The 22,500-nt window shown below is 44.6% G+C and overlaps 2 protein-coding genes across 3 annotated transcripts in view; both read right to left on the reverse strand.

Moving 5' to 3' along the window:
* Window positions 1-21,719, reverse strand: part of LOC110489108 (NEDD4-binding protein 3-A) — a 117,710-nt gene extending 95,991 nt beyond the window's left edge. The window contains exon 1 of the mRNA XM_090198690.1: window positions 21,629-21,719. The gene's annotated coding sequence lies outside the window, so the exon portion shown is untranslated. The remainder of the gene's footprint in view (window positions 1-21,628) is intronic.
* LOC110487776 (actin filament-associated protein 1-like 1) overlaps window positions 9,143-22,500 on the reverse strand; it is a 73,385-nt gene continuing 60,027 nt past the window's right edge. For both annotated transcript variants that reach the window (XM_036943285.2, XM_036943284.2), the window contains exons 13-18: window positions 18,493-18,565; window positions 16,964-17,060; window positions 13,994-14,161; window positions 13,652-13,827; window positions 13,425-13,520; window positions 9,143-11,878 (exon numbers count right to left, since the gene is read on the reverse strand). In XM_036943285.2, the coding sequence (XP_036799180.2) occupies window positions 11,852-11,878; window positions 13,425-13,520; window positions 13,652-13,827; window positions 13,994-14,161; window positions 16,964-17,060; window positions 18,493-18,565 (637 nt within the window). In that variant the 3' untranslated portion in view covers window positions 9,143-11,851. The remainder of the gene's footprint in view (window positions 11,879-13,424; window positions 13,521-13,651; window positions 13,828-13,993; window positions 14,162-16,963; window positions 17,061-18,492; window positions 18,566-22,500) is intronic.

Here is a 22,500-nt window from a genome sequence, read left to right on the forward strand (position 1 = left end):
GATCGTAGCATCACTTCCTGTGTCTTCTGAGAGAATGGAGCAGATCAAAAGAGAGACAGCAGCTGACCAAACAATGACAGAGTTGAAAGAAACACCATTGATAGGATGGCCCGCACAGAAAAACAACTGTCCAATGAGAATACAGGATTACTGGATGTGCAGAGCAGAGCTCACCGTTGTGGATGACATAGTGTTCAAAGGCAACAAGATTGTCATTCCCATGACACTGCGCAAAGAAATGCTACAGAAAATACACGAGGGCCACTTGGGTGAGGAAAAATGCAGACAACGAGCACGTGAAGTAATGTACTGGCCAAGAATGAACCAGGAAATCAGCCAGACCACTGCTTTATGTGAATTGTGTTTGACCTACAGGCCAAAGCTGTAAGAATGGCCACTAATGCCACATCCAGTACCCAACAGACCCTACTACAAAGTTGGAGTTGACCTTTTTGACTGGAATGGCAAAAGTCACATTGTTGTTACCGACTACTACTCAAACTACCCTGAAGTAGCAACACTGCCAACTACCTCCAGCAAAGCTGTAATCACCTACCTGAAATCAGTCTTTGCAAGACCTGGGGTTGCGTCTGAACTGTACTCGCACAATGGCCCGCAGTTCTCAAGTTCTGAATTCCGATCGTTCGCTGACGACTGGGGATTCCGACACAACACCTCCAGCCCCAACTACCCAAAGTCCAACGACTTAGCAGAGAGTTCACTCAAAATTGTCAAAGGTCTGATGAAAAAGGCACACGATGGAAATGAGGATTTCCTAAAAAATCTGATGATCTACCGCAGCGCACCGCTGCAGAACGGACTTTCACCTGCACAAATGTTAATATGACGTCACATCAGAACCAAACTACCCATCCATGAGGACTTGGTAACACCCAGAGTTGCTCACAAATTCAAACTCGCGAAGGACAAACAAAAACAGCGACACGACAAAAGTGCAAGACACTTACCTGAACTGAAGCCTGGAGATCGTGTACAACTCCGAGACATCACTACAGGAACCTGGATGCAGCAAGGGTGTGTGCAGAGAGAAGTTGCACCGTGATCCTATGAGATCCAAACGGAGCATGGATCACAACTGAGACAAAACAGAGTGGATCTAAGGCTTCAGCCATTCACTCAAGGGACTGAGGATCATCAGGAGGATACTGCTGAAGTGTCAAATGCCTTTAGAAATGGACAATTCAGTCAGAACACCCTGACTGACAACGCTGTCCAACTGTTTCAGGAAGCACTTCAGCAGAACCCCCAAAAAGGACTGTCAGAGCCCCTGAAAGGCTTATTGAGAATTGCTAAATAAAATAATACAAAAAAGGGGTACCTGGACTGAATGTTTTGTTAATGTGAAAAGAATTAGAGCCACAATAGAGTATTGTTGGACAGATTATATTTAGTTGAAAAAATAATATCAAAAAAATTGGGGGAAAGAAATGTGTGTTATTGAAAATGGCATGTTATGCAGGTTGAGTAAACAAATGTGATGTGACATGTGTAGTTACATAGATAAGTTATTTTAATGGAAACAAGATGTGTTGTTATGTGTTAATAACATTTAGACTACGTTACCCAGCAGGCTAGGTGGGTGGTTGAAGAATGCCTTGCATGGCTAAACATGGAGTTTTCTAGCTGAAGTATATGTTCATTAAAATAAGTTAAACCTACGCCCCGGGTTGTCATTATATAAGGAACAAACATAACATGTGTGTGTGTGTGTGTGCGTGTGCGTGTGCGTGTGCGTGTGCGTGTGTACAGTCGTGGCCAAAAGTTTTAAGAATGACACAAATATTAAGTCTGCTGCCTCAGTTTGTATGACGGCAATTTGCATATACTCCAGAATGATATGAAGAGTAATCAGATGAATTGCAATTATTTGCAAAGTCCCTATTTGCCATGGAAATGAACTGAATCCCCCAAAAACATTTCCACTGCATTTCAGCCCTGCCACAAAAGGACCAGCTGACATCATGTCAGTGATTCTCTCTTTAACACAGGTGTGAGTGTTGACGAGGACAAGGCTGGAGATCACTCTATCTCGCTGATTGAGTTTGAATAACAGACTGGAAGCTTCAAAAGGAGGGTGGTGCTTGGAATCATTGTTCTTCCTCTGTCAACCATGGTTGCCTGCAAGGAAACACATGCCGTCATCATTGCTTTGCACAAAAAGGGTTTCACAGGCAAGGATATTGCTGCCAGTAAGATTGCACCTAAATCAATCATTTATTGGATCATCAAGAACTTCAAGGAGAGCGGTTCAATTGTTGTGAAGAAGATTTCAGGGCGCCAAAGAAAGTCCAGCAAGCGCCAAGACCGTCTCCTAAAGTTGATTCAACTGCGGGATCGGGGCACCTCCAGTACAGAGTTTGCTCAGGAATGGTAGCAGGCAGGTGTGAGTGCATCTGCACACACAGTGAGGTGAAGACTTTTGGAGGATGTCCTGGTGTCAAGAAGGGCAGCAAAGAAGCCACTTCTCTCCAGGAAAAACATCAGGGGCAGACTGATATTCTGCAAAAGGTACAGGGATTGGACTGCTGAGGTTGGGGTAAAGTCATTTTCTCTGATGAATCCCCTTTCCGATTGTTTGGGGCATCCAGAAAAAAGCCTGTCCGGAGAAGACAAGGTGAGCACTACCATCAGTCCTGTGTCATGCCAACAGTAAAGCATCCTGAAACCATTCATGTGGGAGGTTGCTTCTCAGCCAAGGGAGTGGGCTCACTCACAATTTTGGAGGGATGGAATAGTGGAGGAGTGGAGGGATGGAATAGTGGAGGGTTGGATGAGTGGAGGGTTGGATGAGTGGAGGGGTGGAATAGTGGAGGGATGAAATAGTGGAGGGATGGAGGGATGGAATAGTGGAGGGGTGGAGGGGTGGAGGGTTGGATGAGTGGAGGGGTGGAATAGTGGAGGGATGAAATAGTGGAGGGATGGAGGGATGGAATAGTGGAGGGATGGAATAGTGGAGGGATGGAGGGATGGAATAGTGGAGGGGTGGATGAGTGGAGGGTTGGATGAGTGGAGGGGTGGAATAGTGGAGGGATGAAATAGTGGAGGGATGGAGGGATGGAATAGTGGAGGGGTGGATGAGTGGAGGGTTGGATGAGTGGAGGGTTGGATGAGTGGCGGGATGGAATAGTGGAGGGGTGGAATAGTGGATGGGTGGAAGCCCACTTTTAAAAATACAACAGTTTACTATACAGTACTACAATAATTACTATCTGAGCCATGGCCTGTTTTCCCCGCTACCATCCAGAAGGCGAGGTCAGTACAGGTGCATCAAAGCAGGGACCGAGAGACTGAAAAACAGCTTCTATCTCAAGGTCATCAGACTGTTAAATAGCCACAACTGGCTGGCTACCACCTGGTTACTTAACCCTGCACCTTAGAGGCTGCTGCCCTATATACATAGACATGGAATCACTGGCCACTTTAATAATGGAACACTAGTCACTTTAATATTGTTAACATAGTAATTTAGTCATTTCATACTGTATTCTACTGTATTTTAGGCAATGCCACGCCAACATTGCTCGTCCTAATATTTATAAATTCTTTAATTCCATTATTTTACTTTTAGATTTGTGTGTATTGTTGAGAATTGTTAGATATTACCATACTGTTGGAGCTAGGAACACAATTATTTTGCTATACCCACAATAACATCTGCTAAATATGTGTATGTGACTAAAACACTTTGATTTGATTACCACACCCCCTCGGACCTTATTTCTTAAGTATACTACAGTCTGCAAAAACACTATAGTAAATACTACAGTAATGTCTGCAAAAACACTACAGTGATTACTACAGTCTTCAAAAATACTACAGTAACTACTACAGTCTTCATAAACACTACAGTAAATACTATACAGTATACCTCAATCTGCAAAAACTCTATATATACTACATATTTATTTTACTATAGTATATATACTATAATTAACTGTAAATAATACAGTAAAGTATTACAGTAAAGTCTGCAAAAACACAACAATGAATGTTAAAGTATTTATACCATATTATAAACAGGGTGGTTAGAGCTCTGAATGCTGATTGGCTGACAGTATTGCATCATGCCTAAGAACAACCATTAATTGTGGTATATTTGCCATATACCACACCCGCTCCAGCCTTATTGCTTAAGTGTACTATAGTATTGTGGGGGTGGTGGAGGGACCAAATATCATTCATTGCTTATCAATGTACATCATCGGAGAAACTCCGTTAATGTGTTACATAATAAAAACGTCCTTAAAACTTCACTAGCTTCTGCCCCATATCACTTGCATGAATACAACCAACTGTTATTGGGTCAGGGACCTCTTCTTCCCATCCATGGCAATTACTCCCGTACTTTTTAAATTTGTATTACATTTTTTATGAAGGACCTGGTGGCCTATCTAGACATAATAATAAGGATAACACTAAATCAATCATTGAATACCTCTGTAAAACTACTGAAGCTGTAATAATAAAAAAAATAAAAAAATTCTAAACCCGCCTCGTCTGAGCCCCCCTCATTCTGAACCCCCCTCCTCTGAGCCCGCCTCGTCTGAGCCCCCCTCGTCTGAACCCCCCTCCTCTGAGCCCGCCTCGTCTGAACCCTCCTCCTCTGAGCCCGCCTCGTCTGAACCCCCCTCGTCTGAACCCCCCTCCTCTAAGCCCGCCTCCTCTGAGCCCGCCTCGTCTGGTGATTTGTAAACCTGAGTAGAGGAAAACTGGTAATCCTTCAAGGATAAGGTCCTTCTACTGATAAAACAGAAGGTGGTGTAATGAACTCTAGTGCCTAGTCTCTAGTCTTCGGTTGAACTTGTATTCACAGATTACATGCATGAAGATGTCAAGTCAGATCAAGTTTATTCACTATTTTGCTAATTTAAAAAACAGTGAAAAAGAGGAAACATGTTCAATGGAGATGATCAACTTTTGTCAGGACCAGGCTTAGTCTGTGTCCGGGAATCAGCCCCTATATGTTATTATGTGTTTTTAATGTATATGCTTTCACCTTATCCACTCTAATACATGAAACATTTGTGGGTGTGGACGGCTGTGCTGGAAGGACAGTCAATGTAATATGATAATGACTTTAATATGAGAACATACACTATGATAATGACATTAATATGATAACATCCACTATGATAACGACATTATTGTGAGAAATACACTATGATAATGACTTTAATATGAGAACATACACTATGATAATGACATTAATATGATAACATCCACTATGATAATGACATTATTGGGAGAACATACACTATGATAATGACTTTAATATGAGAACATACACTATGATAATGACATTAATATGAGAACATACACTATGATAATGACATTAATGTGAGAACACACACTACGATAATGACATTAATGTGAGAACACACACTACGATAATGACATTAATGTGAGAACATACACTACGATAATGACATTATTATGAGAACATATACGATGATAATGACATTATTATGAGAACATACACTATGATAATGATATTACTGTGAGAACATACACTATGGTAATGACATGAATGTGATAACATACACTATGATAATGACATTAATGTGAGAACATACACTATGATAGAGTACAGATAGAGGGCCGTGTTGGTGTTGAAGTACAGATAGAGGGCCCTGGTGGTGTTGAAGTACAGGTAGAGGGCCCTGGTGGTGTTAAAGTACAGATAGAGGGCCCTGTTGGTGTTGAAGTGCAGATAGAGGGCCCTGTTGGTGTTGAAATACAGATAGAGGGCCCTGGTGGTGTTGAAGTACAGGTAGAGGGCCCTGGTGGTGTTGAAGTACAGAGAGAGGGCCCTGGTGGTGTTGAAGTGCAGATAGAGGGCCCTGGTGGTGTTGAAGTACAGGTAGAGGGCCCTGGTGGTGTTAAAGTACAGATAGAGGGCCCTGTTGGTGTTGAAGTGCAGATAGAGGGCCCTGTTGGTGTTGAAATACAGATAGAGGGCCCTGGTGGTGTTGAAGTGCAGATAGAGGGCCCTGGTGGTGTTGAAGTACAGATAGAGGGCCGTGGTGGTGTTGAAATACAGATAGAGGGCCCTGGTGGTGTTGAAGTACAGGTAGAGGGCCCTGTTGGTGTTGAAATACAGATAGAGGGCCCTGGTGGTGTTGAAGTACAGGTAGAGGGCCCTGGTGGTGTTGAAGTACAGATAGAGGGCCGTGTTGGTGTTGAAGTACAGATAGAGGGCCCTGGTGGTGTTGAAGTACAGGTAGAGGGCCGTGGTGGTGTTGAAGTACAGATAGAGGGCCCTGGTGGTGTTGAAGTACAGATAGAGGGCCCTGGTGGTGTTGAAGTACAGAGAGAGGGCCGTGGTGGTGTTGAGGTACAGATAGAGGGCCCTGGTGGTGTTGAAGTACAGGTAGAGGCCCCTGGTGGTGTTGAAGTACAGATAGAGGGCCCTGGTGGTGTTGAAGTGCAGATAGAGGGCCCTGGTGGTGTTGAAGTACAGATAGAGGGCCCTGGTGGTGTTGAAGTGCAGATAGAGGGCTGTGGTGGTGTTGAAGTACAGATAGAGGGCCCTGGTGGTGTTGAAGTACAGATAGAGGGCCCTGGTGGTGTTGAAGTACAGATAGAGGGCCGTGGTGGTGTTGAAGTACAGATAGAGGGCCGTGGTGGTGTTAAAGTACAGATAGAGGGCCCTGGTGGTGTTGAAGTACAGATAGAGGGCCCTGTTGGTGTTAAAGTACAGATAGAGGGCCGTGGTGGTGTTGAAGTACAGATAGAGGGCCGTGGTGGTGTTAAAGTACAGATAGAGGGCCCTGGTGGTGTTGAAGTACAGATAGAGGGCCCTGGTGGTGTTGAAGTGCAGATAGAGGGCCCTGGTGGTGTTGAAGTGCAGATAGAGGGCCCTGGTGGTGTTGAAGTGCAGATAGAGGGCCCTGGTGGTGTTGAAGTACAGATAGAGGGCCCTGGTGGTGTTGAAGTACAGGTAGAGGGCCCTGGTGGTGTTGAAGTACAGATAGAGGGCCCTGGTGGTGTTGAAGTACAGACTGAGGGCCCTGTTGGTGTTGAAATACAGAGAGAGGGCCGTGGTGGTGTTGAGGTACAGATAGAGGGCCCTGGTGGTGTTGAAGTACAGATAGAGGGCCCTGGTGGTGTTGAAGTACAGAGAGAGGGCCGTGGTGGTGTTGAGGTACAGATAGAGGGCCCTGGTGGTGTTGAAGTACAGGTAGAGGGCCGTGGTGGTGTTGAGGTACAGATTGAGGGCCCTGGTGGTGTTGAAGTACAGGTAGAGGGCCCTGGTGGTGTTGAAGTGCAGATTGAGGGCCGTGTTGGTGTTGAAGTACAGGTAGAGGGCCCTGGTGGTGTTGAAGTACAGATAGAGGGCCCTGGTGGTGTTGAAGTACAGATAGAGGGCCGTGGTGGTGTTGAAGTGCAGATTGAGGGCCCTGGTGGTGTTGAAGTACAGATAGAGGGCCCTGGTGGTGTTGAAGTACAGATAGAGGGCCGTGGTGGTGTTGAAGTGCAGATTGAGGGCCCTGGTGCTGTTGAAGTACAGATAGAGGGCCCTGGTGGTGTTGAAGTACAGATAGAGGGCCCTGGTGGGCAAGATCAGCAGCACTACGACCAGTCTGATAGTGAAAGCTGTCACATGAGAGGCTGCAACATAAACACATTTGATAAGGAAGTGGATTGATTATCATCATATCCATCTGGGGGAAACTCTGACAAAGTAAAAAGTCTGGTTCATTCTCAATTACCGGTGACAGTGAGGGAGAAGGGGCGTTGGTTGTTGCAAAACTTGTTAATTAAATAAATAAAACAAGTATATAATTGTTGTGTTATTTGTTCACTCAGGTTCTCTTTATCTAATATAAGGTTTTGGTTGAAGATTTGGTCATGTTCAGTATCAACAACATAGAAAAAAAAGTAAATACCTTTTCACGGTACTGTATACACTATGTGTCATGACAGTGTTATGACCATGTTATAACAGGTTATAACACGTTATGTCAGTTGTTATGACATATTGTGACATGGTTATGACCGTATCATAACGTATTATGACGCTGGGTGTCAAGTTTAGTGTTACCACAGAATCCTACCTGTGCTCCAGGACAGGATCATCAGTATCACTGCAGGTGTCATATCTGTCTGTAACTGGGGCTCTACTGAGCTGTGTTAGCTTGCTGGCTGAAGAGTTGACTGAAGAGTGGAGTGGACTTGTATATCACCGCTTATATTTATATTGACTGGAGAGTGTAGTGGACTTGTATATCACCGCTTATATTTATATTGACTGGAGAGTGTATTGGACTTGTATATCACCTCTTATATTTACATTGACTGGAGAGTGCAGTGGATTTATATATTGTATCTTCTTGCGTTCTCATTTCCTCATGCTAATAACAAACCTACTGCTCTTACAGCTGATCTGATCTGTGTTGTTAGCCCACCACAGGAAACAGCTCACCACAATTTATTTTAGATGCTGCTACATCCTCTGCTGACTTTGATAGGAAGAAACACTGATCGCAGATTATCTAGAAATGAATCAGGACTGGTGAGAGTATCTGCAGGTGTGCCAATAGAGTACTGTATGCAGATCTGTCCTTAACCTTAGCCTACACGCCAATAATCAATTTAGCCAATCTGCCAATCAGATCTAACCCGGTCAATAAATAATCAGATCAATGCAGAAACAGAGTGCTCCTTTGTCTTTATTTCTGGGATAGTCACCTGTTGAAGTGTCAGGGGTTAAGGAATGTTTTTTGGTCCCAGGTCTGTTTGTTTCCAACTCCTATTGTGAAATTGTGAAATTGTTAAAGTCATTGGTGAGACAGCACCAACAGATCTGGGACCAAGCTACATCAGACGCGCCTTCTGGTGCATTTCAATGAACCGGAGACTCAAATTCAATTCACTACGATCACCATCCTTTATTTCAATCCTGTGTAACGTGGACCTGACCAAGTACCCAATGGACATATGGAGAGCTGTGAATAGCCCACCTGACACACACACACACACACACACACACACACACACACACACACACACACACACACACACACACACACACACACGCGCGCAGACAAACACACGCGCAGACAAACACACGCGCAGACAAACACACACGCAGACAAACACACACGCAGACATGGGAGTGTTGGTTTTCTGAGAACATGTATTTATTCATGTATTTATCACAACCCATAAACCACCTCCAGGTATTAGGAAATAAATCAGTAAAGTGCAAACATCAATCACAAATGAGGGTCTGCTTGTGTTAAAATACATGATCTGGTTACAGTGGCCTCGGAAAGCATTCAGACCCCTTGACTTTTTCCACATTGTGTTACGTTACAGTCTTATTCTAAAATGGATTAATAAAAAAAGTCCTCAGCAATATGCACACAATACCCCATACTGACATCACAATACCCCATACTGACATCACAATACCCCATAATGACATCACAATACCCCATAATGACAAAGTGAAAAAAAATAAACAAATAAAAAACAAAAATACCTTATTTACATAAGTATTCAGCCCCTTTTCTATGAGACTCGAAACAAAGCTCAGGTGCCTCCTGTTTCCATTGATCATCCTTGAGATGTTTCTACAACTTGGAGTCCACCAGTGCTAAATTCAAATGAATGGACATGATTTGGAAATGCTCACACCTGTCTATATAAGGTCCCACAGTTGACAGTGCATGTCAGAGCAAAAACCAAGCCATGAGGTTGAAGGAATTGTCCGTAGAGCTCCGAGACAGGATTGTGTCGAGGCACAGATCTGGGGAAAGGTACCAAAAAATGTTTGCATCACTGAAGGTCCCCAAGAACACAGTGGCCTCCATCATTCTTAAATGGAAGATGTTGGCAACCACCAAGACTCTTCCTAGAGCTGGATGCCAAGCCAAACTGAGCAATCGGGGGAGAAGGGCCTTGGTCAGGGAGGTGACAAAGAACCTGATGGTCACTCTGACACAGCTCTAGAGTTCCTCTGTGGAGATGGAAGTACATTCCAGAAGGACAACCATCTCTGCAGCACTCCACCAATCAGGCCTTTACGGTAGAGTGGCCAGCGGAAGCCACACCTCACTAAAAGGCACATGACAGCCCGCTTGGAGTTTGACTGTGGCGAAGGTTCACCTTACAACAGGACCATGACCCTAAGCACACAGCCAAGACAACGCACGAGTTGCTTCGGGACAAGTCTCTGAATGTCCTTGAGTGGCCCAGCCAGAGCCCGGACTTGAACCCGATCTAAGATCTCCGGAGAGACCTGAAAATAGCTGTATAGCAACGCTCCCCATCCAACCTGATAGAGCTTGAGAGGATCTGCAGAGAAGAATGGGAGAAACTCCCCAAATACAGGTGTGCCAAGCTTGTAGCATCATACCCAAGAAGACTTGATCCTGTTATCGCTGCCAAAGGTGCTTCAACAAAATACTGAGTAAAGGGTCTGAATACTTATGTAAATGTGATATGTCAGTTTTTATTTTAATTTTTTATAAATTAGCAAAAATTTCTAAAAACCTGTTATTGCTATGTCATTATAGGGTATTGCGTGTAGATTGAGGATTTAAAATATATATATATATATTTTAGAATAAGGATGTAACGTAACAAAATGTGGAAAAAGTAAAGGGGTCTGAATACTTTCCGAAGGCTCTGTATTTGATGCGTTTTAGAAAGGATCAGCGGTGTGAATTCCTGTAGATAGGTATTGGCACCTGGTGTCCATTGTTCAGATGATATTTACAGTTACATCTATTATTAGCACCATTTGTTAATAATTGTATTGTTTATAGTCAGAGGGGAAAAGGACCATTGTGCAGTGTGAAAATAATCCTACTATACACAAAACAGATAGCTATATCGTTACGCTAGGACTAGTAAAGGCGCAGTGAACTACTTACAAAAAAAATGACAAATAAAAAAAGATTCAGATTTACTATCAGCAACCCCACTTCCCGCGGCAAAGGAAGAAAATTATGTAAAACAAATAACTGAGATTTTGACAAGTAGCCCTTTCCTGCAGTCAACTAACAAAATATCTCTATTTGGACTCATGGGTGGAATGTTAATTATATTTTTCTTGCTTTTTCAAAGATTATCTCAAATCTTGCTTTAACAAAGATTATTTAAAAAAAATCCATTGTTTCTCTGTCAAACAGTTTTGTAAAATGTTAGTCTTCTGTTATGTATATAAAGTGTAATACTGGGAAGCAAACTCAAAACTGAATACATTTTAAGTCTGTATCTGACATGGTACAGATGTCCTCTTTCTTTAAAGCCCATAACCATGTGTGTGAGGTGTATACTTTTGTTTCAAAGTAGATTTGTTTAAGACTACCAATAAACACTCTGTGTGACCCTGATTTAGCCCACTGCAGTAAAAGTGTAAGCCCTTTTATCAAATGACCCAGAGTCAGAGGAACTCACGGATACCATTTTTATGTCTCTGTGTGTAGTTTCAAGGACGTTGAAGGTAGGTTCTGGAGCCCTTGTTAACTAACTTTAGTGAAATGACTGGAAGTCTACAGGAGAAGTTACAGTAGCATGGAGCTAGGAATGGGCTAAACTGCCAAAATCTGGAAGTATCCCTTTAAAGCTCGTACAGTAAATCACAGAGTTTTCCTTCCATGTCCATTGTCTTCCATTCCTGTTCTATGGAACATTCTTAAATCTCTCAATGTCCCTTTCTCTGTCATTTATCAAGGTAAATGAATATCCTTTCTGTACACTGGCTCAATATCCTGAATACGTGTCCATTTCGTCCATCTCTACAATAATCTGAACAACACATCCACATCTCTGATATGCCTCCAATCATCTCCAATCTTGCTATTAACATCCTTATGCCCTAAGAGCATTTCTTCGACTCCCATTCCTGGAAAGAAAATCAACAGTTAAATATTTTTGTGTATTACACTTTAAGTGTATTACACGCACACACACACACACGCTGAGTTCTCCTCTGTCAGTTCTCCTCTGTCAGTTCTCCTCTGTCAGTTCTCCTCTGTGAGTTCTCCTCTGTGAGTTCTCCTCTGTGAGTTCTCCTCTGTCAGTTCTCCTCTGTCAGTTCTCCTCTGTCAGTTCTCCTCTGTCAGTTCTCCTCTGTCAGTTCTCCTCTGTCAGTTCTCCTCTGTCAGTTCTCCTCTGTCAGTTCTCCTCTGTCAGTTCTCCTCTGTCAGTTCTCCTCTGTGAGTTATCCTCTGTCAGTTCTCCTCTGTCAGTTCTCCTCTGTGAGTTCTCCTCTGTCAGTTCTCCTCTGTCAGTTCTCCTCTGTCAGTTCTCCTCTGTGAGTTCTCCTCTGTCAGTTCTCCTCTGTCAGTTCTCCTCTGTCAGTTCTCCTCTGTCAGGTCTCCTCTGTCAGGTCTCCTCTGTGAGTTCTCCTCTGTCAGGTCTCCTCTGTCAGGTCTCCTCTGTCAGTTCTCCTCTGTCAGTTCTCCTCTGTGAGTTCTCCTCTGTCAGTTCTCCTCTGCCAGGTCTCCTCTGTCAGTTCTCCTCTGTCAGTTCTCCTCTGTCAGTTCTCCTCTGTCAGTTCTCCTCTGTCAGGTCTCCTCTGTCAGTTCTCCTCTGTCAGTTCTCCTCTGTGAGTTCTCCTCTGTGAGTTCTCCTCTGTCAGTTCTCCTCTGTCAGTTCTCCTCTGTCAGTTCTCCTCTGTCAGTTCTCCTCTGTCAGTTCTCCTCTGTCAGTTCTCCTTTGTCAGTTCTCCTCTGTGAGTTCTCCTCTGTGAGTTCTCCTCTGTGAGTTCTCCTCTGTCAGTTCTCCTCTGTCAGGTCTCCTCTGTCAGGTATCCTCTGTCAGGTCTCCTCTGTCAGGTCTCCTCTGTCAGTTCTCCTCTGTCAGTTCTCCTCTGTCAGGTCTCCTCTGTCAGGTCTCCTCTGTGAGTTCTCCTCTGTCAGTTCTCCTCTGTGAGTTCTCCTCTGTCAGTTCTCCTCTGTGAGTTCTCCTCTGTCAGTTCTCCTCTGTCAGGTCTCCTCTGTCAGTTCTCCTCTGTCAGTTCTCCTCTGTCAGTTCTCCTCTGTCAGTTCTCCTCTGTCAGGTCTCCTCTGTCAGGTCTCCTCTGTCAGTTCTCCTCTGTCAGGTCTCCTCTGTCTCCTCAGGTGCTCACTAACTGCTGGTACACCATTAGACCCCTGTGACCTGATGATGGAACTGGCTGATAGACAGACTTTGACCTGATGATGGAACTGGCTGATAGACAGACTGTGACCTGATGATGGAACTGGCTGATAGTTACAGACTGACCTGATGAGGGAACTGGCTGATAGACAGACTTTGACCTGATGATGGAACTGGCTGATAGACAGACTGTGACCTGATTATGGAACTGGCTGATAGTGACAGACTGTGACCTGATTATGGAACTGGCTGATAGTGACAGATGCACAATTTGAGACCCAGATAAACTGTGTGTCTTTCACACTTACCTTGGCTTTCATCATGACTGATCCTTTAGAGGAAGAGTAGACAGGTTTCTTACAGCTGACTGGTATAGATCCAGAGCAGCAGGATCTGCTGTAGACCTGAGACACACACAAGTTAAAATCATTAGCACCACTGATAATTTATTTGCTGGTGGGTCTATTTGTTTGTGTGAGTGTGTGTTTGCGTGCATGTATGTGCGTATGCATGAGCACATTTGTGTGTGTTGTACCTTGCTGGAGGGTTTGCTCTCCCCAGGTGCCCCCAGAGCTCCTCCTGCTAGACTCTTCTGCAGGTTGTCTTTAACCTGGGTGAGACGGAGCTCCAGGTCCACCCTCTCACTCTCCTTCCCCCGGCAAGCCTCCTCTAGCTGGGACACACGCTCACTCAGGGAGCTCCTCTGCTCCTCTGCTCCAGGAACACACAGAAACAGAGGAAATTGATTAGGGAGCACCTGTATAGTTGCTCCAGTAGGGGGTGGTAGAGCGTTGCTGATTATATTTTGTAGGTATGTTTAAGTACTGTAGCCTACCGAGATATGTTTTGTGTGTTTGTGTGTTCTGACCCCTCTTACCTGAAGCAGTCTTCAACCTCCCCTTCACCTCTCTCCTCGCTTGTCTCAGTGTCAGCAGAGTGTTCCGTATTCCATCCCTCTCTCTCTCCAGCTCTTCTTTCTCTTTCAAGTAGTGTTTAGCGTCCTCCTCCGCTCGTGTTTTCCCATAGAGACCATATTGATTGGCATCTGGGGGAGTCACAGAAGGGTGAGAGGTGAAAGGTCAGACCTGGTAGGTTATGGGAAGAAGACATAACATCTTCTTTCTCTCCCTCTCTCTCCCTCTCTCTCCCTCTCTCCCTCTCTCTCTCCCTCTCTCCCTCTCTCCCTCTCTCTCTCAGAGGAAGAGTAGGAGAGAGAAAGACATTGGAGAGAGATACAGAAGAGAGAGTGAGAGAGGTCAGTAGCGAAGCTAATGAGGTTTTCTCAGGAATCTCAGGTTCCATCCTCTCCTCTTCTTTTCTCTCCAGACAGACAGTAGGCTTTGAAGTGACAGACAGACAGACAGTAGGCTTTGAAGTGACAGACAGACAGACAGTAGACTTTGAAGTGACAGATAGACAGTAGACTTTGAAGTGACAGACAGACAGACAGTAGACTTTGAAGTGACAGACAGACAGTAGACGTTGAAGTGACAGACAGACAGACAGACAGTAGACTCTGAAGTGACAGACAGACAGACAGTATACTTTGAAGTGACAGACAGACAGACAGACAGACAGTAGACTTTGAAGTGACAGACAGACAGACAGTAGACTCTGAAGTGACAGACAGACAGACAGACAGACAGTAGACTTTGAAGTGACAGACAGACAGACAGACAGTAGACTCTGAAGTGACAGACAGTAGACTCTGAAGTGACAGACAGACAGACAGTAGACTCTGAAGTGACAGACAGACAGACAGACAGACAGTATACTTTGAAGTGACAGACAGACAGACAGACAGTATACTCTGAAGTGACAGACAGACAGTAGACGTTGAAGTGACAGACAGACAGACAGACAGTAGACTCTGAAGTGACAGACAGACAGACAGACAGTAGGCTTTGAAGTGACAGACAGACAGACAGTAGACTCTGAAGTGACAGACAGACAGACAGACAGTAGGCTTTGAAGTGACAGACAGACAGTAGACGTTGAAGTGACAGACAGTAGACTCTGAAGTGACAGACAGACAGACAGTAGACTCTGAAGTGACAGACAGACAGACAGACAGACAGTATACTCTGAAGTGACAGACAGACAGACAGACAGTAGGCTTTGAAGTGACAGACAGACAGTAGACGTTGAAGTGACAGACAGTAGACTCTGAAGTGACAGACAGACAGACAGTAGACTCTGAAGTGACAGACAGACAGACAGACAGACAGTATACTCTGAAGTGACAGACAGACAGACAGACAGTAGGCTTTGAAGTGACAGACAGACAGTAGACGTTGAAGTGACAGACAGTAGACTCTGAAGTGACAGACAGACAGACAGTAGGCTTTGAAGTGACAGACAGACAGTAGACGTTGAAGTGACAGACAGTAGACTCTGAAGTGACAGACAGACAGACAGACAGTAGACTCTGAAGTGACAGACAGACAGACAGACAGACAGTAGACTTTGAAGTGACAGACAGACAGACAGACAGACAGTAGACTCTGAAGTGACAGACAGACAGACAGACAGACAGTAGACTTTGAAGTGACAGACAGACAGACAGTAGACTCTGAAGTGACAGACAGACAGACAGACAGACAGTAGACTTTGAAGTGACAGACAGACAGACAGACAGACAGTAGACTCTGAAGTGACAGACAGACAGACAGACAGACAGTAGACTTTGAAGTGACAGACAGACAGACAGACAGACAGTAGACTTTGAAGTGACAGACAGACAGACAGACAGACAGACAGACAGTAGACTTTGAAGTGACAGACAGACAGACAGTAGACTTTGAAGTGACAGACAGACAGACAGACAGACAGTAGACTCTGAAGTGACAGACAGACAGACAGACAGACAGTAGACTTTGAAGTGACAGACAGACAGACAGACAGACAGTAGACGTTGAAGTGACAGACAGACAGACAGACAGTAGACTCTGAAGTGACAGACAGACAGACAGACAGACAGTAGACGTTGAAGTGACAGACAGACAGACAGACAGTAGACTCTGAAGTGACAGACAGACAGACAGACAGACAGTAGACGTTGAAGTGACAGACAGTCAGACAGACAGTAGACTCTGAAGTGACAGACAGACAGACAGACAGACAGTATACTTTGAAGTGACAGACAGACAGTAGACGTTGAAGTGACAGACAGACAGACAGACAGTAGACTCTGAAGTGACAGACAGACAGACAGACAGACAGTATACTTTGAAGTGACAGACAGACAGTAGACGTTGAAGTGACAGACAGACAGACAGACAGTAGACTCTGAAGTGACAGACAGACAGACAGACAGACAGTATACTTTGAAGTGACAGACAGACAGACAGTATACTTTGAAGTGACAGACAGACAGACAGTAGACTCTGAAGTGACAGACAGACAGACAGACAGTATACTTTGAAGTGACAGACAGACAGTAGACGTTGAAGTGACAGACAGACAGACAGACAGTAGACTCTGAAGTGACAGACAGACAGACAGACAGACAGTATACTTTGAAGTGACAGACAGACAGACAGTATACTTTGAAGTGACAGACAGAGAAGGAAAAGGCAAAAACTTAATTCAGCAAAGAAAGGAAATGTGAAGACATTGAATCAACGTGGAAAACTGATTGGGTCCTCAAGGCGGGTATTTGGTATTTGGTATTTGGTATTTGGTATTTGGTATTTGGTATTTGCTTCATAAATGGAATGACCTGGTGATATGTTTTGTTGATTTCACGTTGAATTCACATTAGTTGACAACCAAATGTAAATCAACTAGAAGTTGAAATGACATTTGGGCCCAGTGGGATGTGTGTGTGTGTGTGTGTGTGTCTTACTGGAGCCTGTGTGATTCAGGGACAGACCAGGTTTGGTCACAGCAGAGTATTTAGGGGAGAAACTGGACCTCTGCTTCGGTCCGGCATCTTCCTCAGGCTGTAGAAGAGAAGGGTGAAGGGAACAGAAAGGAGGACTATGAGAGCCATCAACAAAGAGCCGCAGAAAGAGTAAACAAATGCCTAGGCTTTAGCTTAGCGGGATACGACTGTCTGATCTCTCTCACTCTCACCCCCTTCTCACTCTCTCTCTCTCTCTCTCTACAAATGGCATCTATTGAAAAGAGTGGTGTATTTGGGTGAACAATCAGAGGTTTCATATTCAGACCAGACAGTGATTGTCCCCGACAGCTGTGTGTGCATGCACTCACACACACACGCACTCACACACGCACTCACACACGCACTCCCACACACACACGCACTCATGCACACACACGCACTCACACACACACACACACGCACACATTTACATACACACACACACACGCATGCACTCACACACACACACGCATGCACTCACACACGCACGCACAAACTCACAAGCACAGACACACACACGCAGGCGTTCACACACACACTCGCTCACTCACACACATACGCAAGCACTCAAACACGCAAGCACTCACACACACACACACACACACACACACACACACACACACACACACACACACACACACACACACACATGCACGCATGCACGCACACGCTCACACACACACACACACACACTCATGCACTCACACTCACTCACACACACACGCTCAAACACACACACACACACGCATGCACGCACAGACACACACACACACACACACACACACGCACTCACGCACGCACGCGCTCACACACACACACACGCTCACTCACACACGCACTCACACATGCACTCACACACACACTCACACACACACTCACGCACTCACACACACACACATGCACGCACACGTTCACACACACACACACTCGCTCACACACACGCACTCACACACACACTCACGCAATCACACACACACATACTCACGCACTCACACACACACGCACTCACACTCACACATACTCACACACACTCATGCACTCACACTCACACACGCATGCACGCACAGACACACACACGCACTCACACACACACACACATGCACGCACGCACTCACACACACACACACACACACACGCACACACACACACACACGCACTCACACGCACTCACACACGCATGCACTCACACGCACACGCACACGCACACACACACGCACACACGCACTCACACACACGCATGCACGCACAGACACACATGCACTCACTCTCACTCACACACTCACACACTCACACACACACACACACACACACTCACACACTCACACACACACACACACACACACACACACACACACACACACACACACACACACACACACACACACACACACACACACACAGCTCCTCCTGGCACTTCAGAGGAAACCCTCCTGTCTGGGAATAATCCTCATACATAGAGCCCAGCTGGTCGTGTGTGTGTGTGTTCCCACCTGCTCTTCCTCATAGGGAACCTCGTCATACATCCTGGAGTCAGTGGAAGTGCTACTAGAAGATGTGGCCCACCTGAGAGAGAGAGAGAGAGAGAGAGAGAGAGAGAGAGAAAGAGGTTATGATGACCTCAGAGACCATCTGAGCACAACTAGAAAGGAGCTCGAACAAAAAGAGAGGTACATTGACACCCTCAACCGGCAGAGAGTCATTGTGTCCTCTGCATCTAGAAAACATGTCCACCAGCTTGGTACAACACAAGCAGAACCTGAGACCAGCATGGCCTCCACTACACAGCCGGATGACACTGCACCAGCCTACCAGTCTGCTCCAGCCCAGGTCAACCTACCAGCCTCTCAGTCTGCTCCAGCCCAGGTCAACCTACCAGCCTCCCAGTCTGCTCCAGCCCAGGTCAGAATACCAGCCTCCCAGTCTGCTCCAGCCCAGGTTAACCTACCAGCCTCCCAGTCTGCTCCAGCCCAGGTCAACCTACCAGCCTCCCAGTCTGCTCCAGCCCAGGTCAGAATACCAGCCTCCCAGTCTGCTCCAGCCCAGGTTAACCTACCAGCCTCCCAGTCTGCTCCAGCCCAGGTCAGAATACCAGCCTCCCAGTCTGCTCCACCCAGACAATCACCCACAACTGCAATTCTAATTGATTCAAATGGGAAGTTCTTAGTCCAGGAAAGATTATTCCCTAGACACCAGGTGTATAAGTTCTGGTGTCCTACAACTGAGAGTGCAATGCAGCTACTCAGTCAGACCAGGATTGACACCCCTGACAACATCATCATCCACACTGGCACAAACGACCTTCATGCCAAAGGTGAAAATGTATCTGGGGCAGTGAGAAGAGTGGCAGAACGGGCACAGGCTATGTTCCCAACAACCAATATAGTTGTGTCCACCCTCCTACCAAGAAAAGACTTCCCAGAAAAGTTGATCGACAAAATAAATCAACAGATCACTGTGGACTGTGCCTCACTGCTCAACGTCAGAACGGCTCACCACCCCACTCTGACATGTCAACACTTATATGATAATATACATCTTGATCAGGACAGTATCAGAACCTTTGCCAAGGACCTAAAAGATGCAACACTTGGCAGGGACCCACACACCCATCACCCCAGCAACAAAGGTCCCCCGCCCCACCTTCTGAAACAACAGTACCTCCACCATCCCGAGGAGAAAAGAGCCAGACATGGCTTATTACAGCACAGCTCTACTAGACCAGGCCCAACACAGCACAGCTCTACTAGACCAGGCCCAACACAGCACAGCTCTACTAGACCCGGCCCATCACAACACAGCTCTACTAGACCTGGCCCATCACAACAAAGCTCTACTAGACCTGGCCCATCACAACACAGCTCTACTAGACCTGGCCCATCACAACACAGCTCTACTAGACCTGGCCCATCACAACAAAGCTCTACTAGACCCGGCCCATCACAACACAGCTCTACTAGACCCGGCCCATCACAACACAGCTCTACTAGACCCGGCCCATCACAACACAGCTCTACTAGACCCGGCCCATCACAACACAGCTCTACTAGACCCGGCCCATCACAACACAGCTCTACTAGACCTGTCCCATCACAACACAGCTCTACTAGACCCAGCCCATCACAACACAGCTCTGACCACTACTCCAGGGTCGGTCAGAACACTGCCCTTCAGGGAAGTAGACCACATGATGCAGTCCACACCATGTATCAATTAGATCGTCAGCCTACATATGCTGAGGTAACCTCTGGCAGAAGACCCCTAGAACAATCAGAGATAGGAGAGGTGCGCCAACTACTGCAACTAATATGCAGACTACTGAGCTAGACAGTCCCTTTAATTCACACACGGGCACGCACGCGCACACACACACACACAAACACACAGGGTTGCAGATTGCACATAACATAAGTACAATGCAATCTTATTCCATTCTTATTCATTTGTTTACAAATATTCCTAAATGTATTGACACCGGTATTATAATAATTATTATATGTAATGGTGTGTGTGTGTGTGTGTGTGCGCGTGTGTGTGTATGTATGTATGTATGTGTGTATATGTGTATGTGCATGTATGTGTGTATATATATATATATATATATATATATGTATGTGTATGTGTATATATATGTATATATATATGTATGTATGTATGTGTGTGTGTGTGTGTGTGTATGTGTGTGTGTGTGTGTGTATGTATGTATGTATGTATGTGTGTATATGTATGTATATATGTGTATGTATGTGTATGTGTATGTATATATATATGTATATATATATGTATGTGTATGTATATATGTATGTATGTGTGTATATATGTATGTATATATGTGTATATGTGTATATGTGTATGTATATATATGTATATATACATATTTTATTTTTTTTGTTTTTTTCGATGTACTTTACTCAAACCAGTGAATATCACTTATTATAAATGAGATCATTAACTATCAGCTCTTGGAATATCCAGGGCCTATACTCTTCACATTTTGGTTATAAAACAACTAATCCAGAATTGATTAAAAACATCAAGGGACAGGACATCATAATCCTACTGGAAACATGGTGTCGTGGAGACATAGATACTCAGTGTCCCTCAGGCTATAGAGAAAGTTTACTACCATCAATCAAACATAAAAATGTTAAACGGGGCCGAGACTCAGGTGGAATCATCATTTGGCATAAGCAGGACTTAGCAATGAATGAAATGAAAAAAGGTACCACTCACATTTGGCTAAAACTTAACAAAGGTACAATCTATTGTGACAATGATGTATACATATGTGCAGCTTATGCTCCTCCTTCAGATTCATCATATTATGATGATCAGTTTTTTGACAATCTCCAGACAGAAATCATTACATTTCAGGCGCAGGGTAAAGTGCTTCTTTGTGGAGATTTCAATGCAAGAACAGGTTCTGAGCCTGACTACACTGATGCGGGAGGTAACCACCACATATTTGGACACCCCTCCTTGTACAGTAGCCCTATTATAAATAATAGAAACAGTCCTGACCAAATACTGAACAAAAATGGAAAAGAGTTAGTACATCTCTGTCGAGCCTTAGGCCTGTACATGCTTAATGGTAGAATCAGAGGGGACTCTTTAGGTCAGTTTACTTACTGCTCAGCTCTTGGGACAAGTGTAGTCGATTATGCCATCACTGACATTGACCCCTCCTCCATTAGTGCATTCACTGTCAGACCACAGACACCATTGTCAGATCACAGTCAGATCAACGTGTTTCTGAAGAAATTAACCGGCAATATTCATTCAAAAAAACAGCCCAATAAACTTTACAACATAAACCAATCGTTCAGATGGGCTCCAAACAGTGCAGAGGCATTCATTGAAACATTGAACTCAAATGAAATGATGAACTCTATACAGTTTTTCAATAACTCACAGTACCAAAACAATAAAGATGGTGTCAATTCAGCTACCCAAAACATCAACTGCATATTCCAAAAAGCAGCATCGAAAGCAAATTTGAGAAAACCAAAGCAATGCAACATCAGAAGCAAAAATCAAAATGTTACTGACAAATGGTTTGATAATGAATGTAAAACAATTAGAAAACACCTAAGACAAATGTCAAACAAAAAACATAAGCAGCAAAACAACCCAGAGCTACGATATGAATACTTTGAAACTCTGAAACAGTATAAACAAACACTGAAATGCAAGAAATTGAATTATACCAACAAGACACTTGATGAAATTGAAAACGCAATTGACCAAAATCAGTTCTGGGACATGTGGAACAATTTAAGCACAACAAAGCCACAAGAATTAGCCATACAAGATGTAGGAATTTGGAAAACTTACTTTGATAATCTATACAAAAACATCCCACAAAAAGACTTAAACCAGAACCAATTAGAAATTAAAGAAAAATTGAACATCCTGGAATCAGTCATTAAAAACAACCAAAATCCATTAGATTACCCAATAACCCAACAAGAACTAAATGAAAAGCTAAAATCTATTAAATC

Source organism: Oncorhynchus mykiss, chromosome 14, assembly GCF_057628025.1.
Source record: "Oncorhynchus mykiss isolate SJ-2025 chromosome 14, ASM5762802v1, whole genome shotgun sequence".
NCBI classification, from domain to species: domain Eukaryota; kingdom Metazoa; phylum Chordata; class Actinopteri; order Salmoniformes; family Salmonidae; genus Oncorhynchus; species Oncorhynchus mykiss.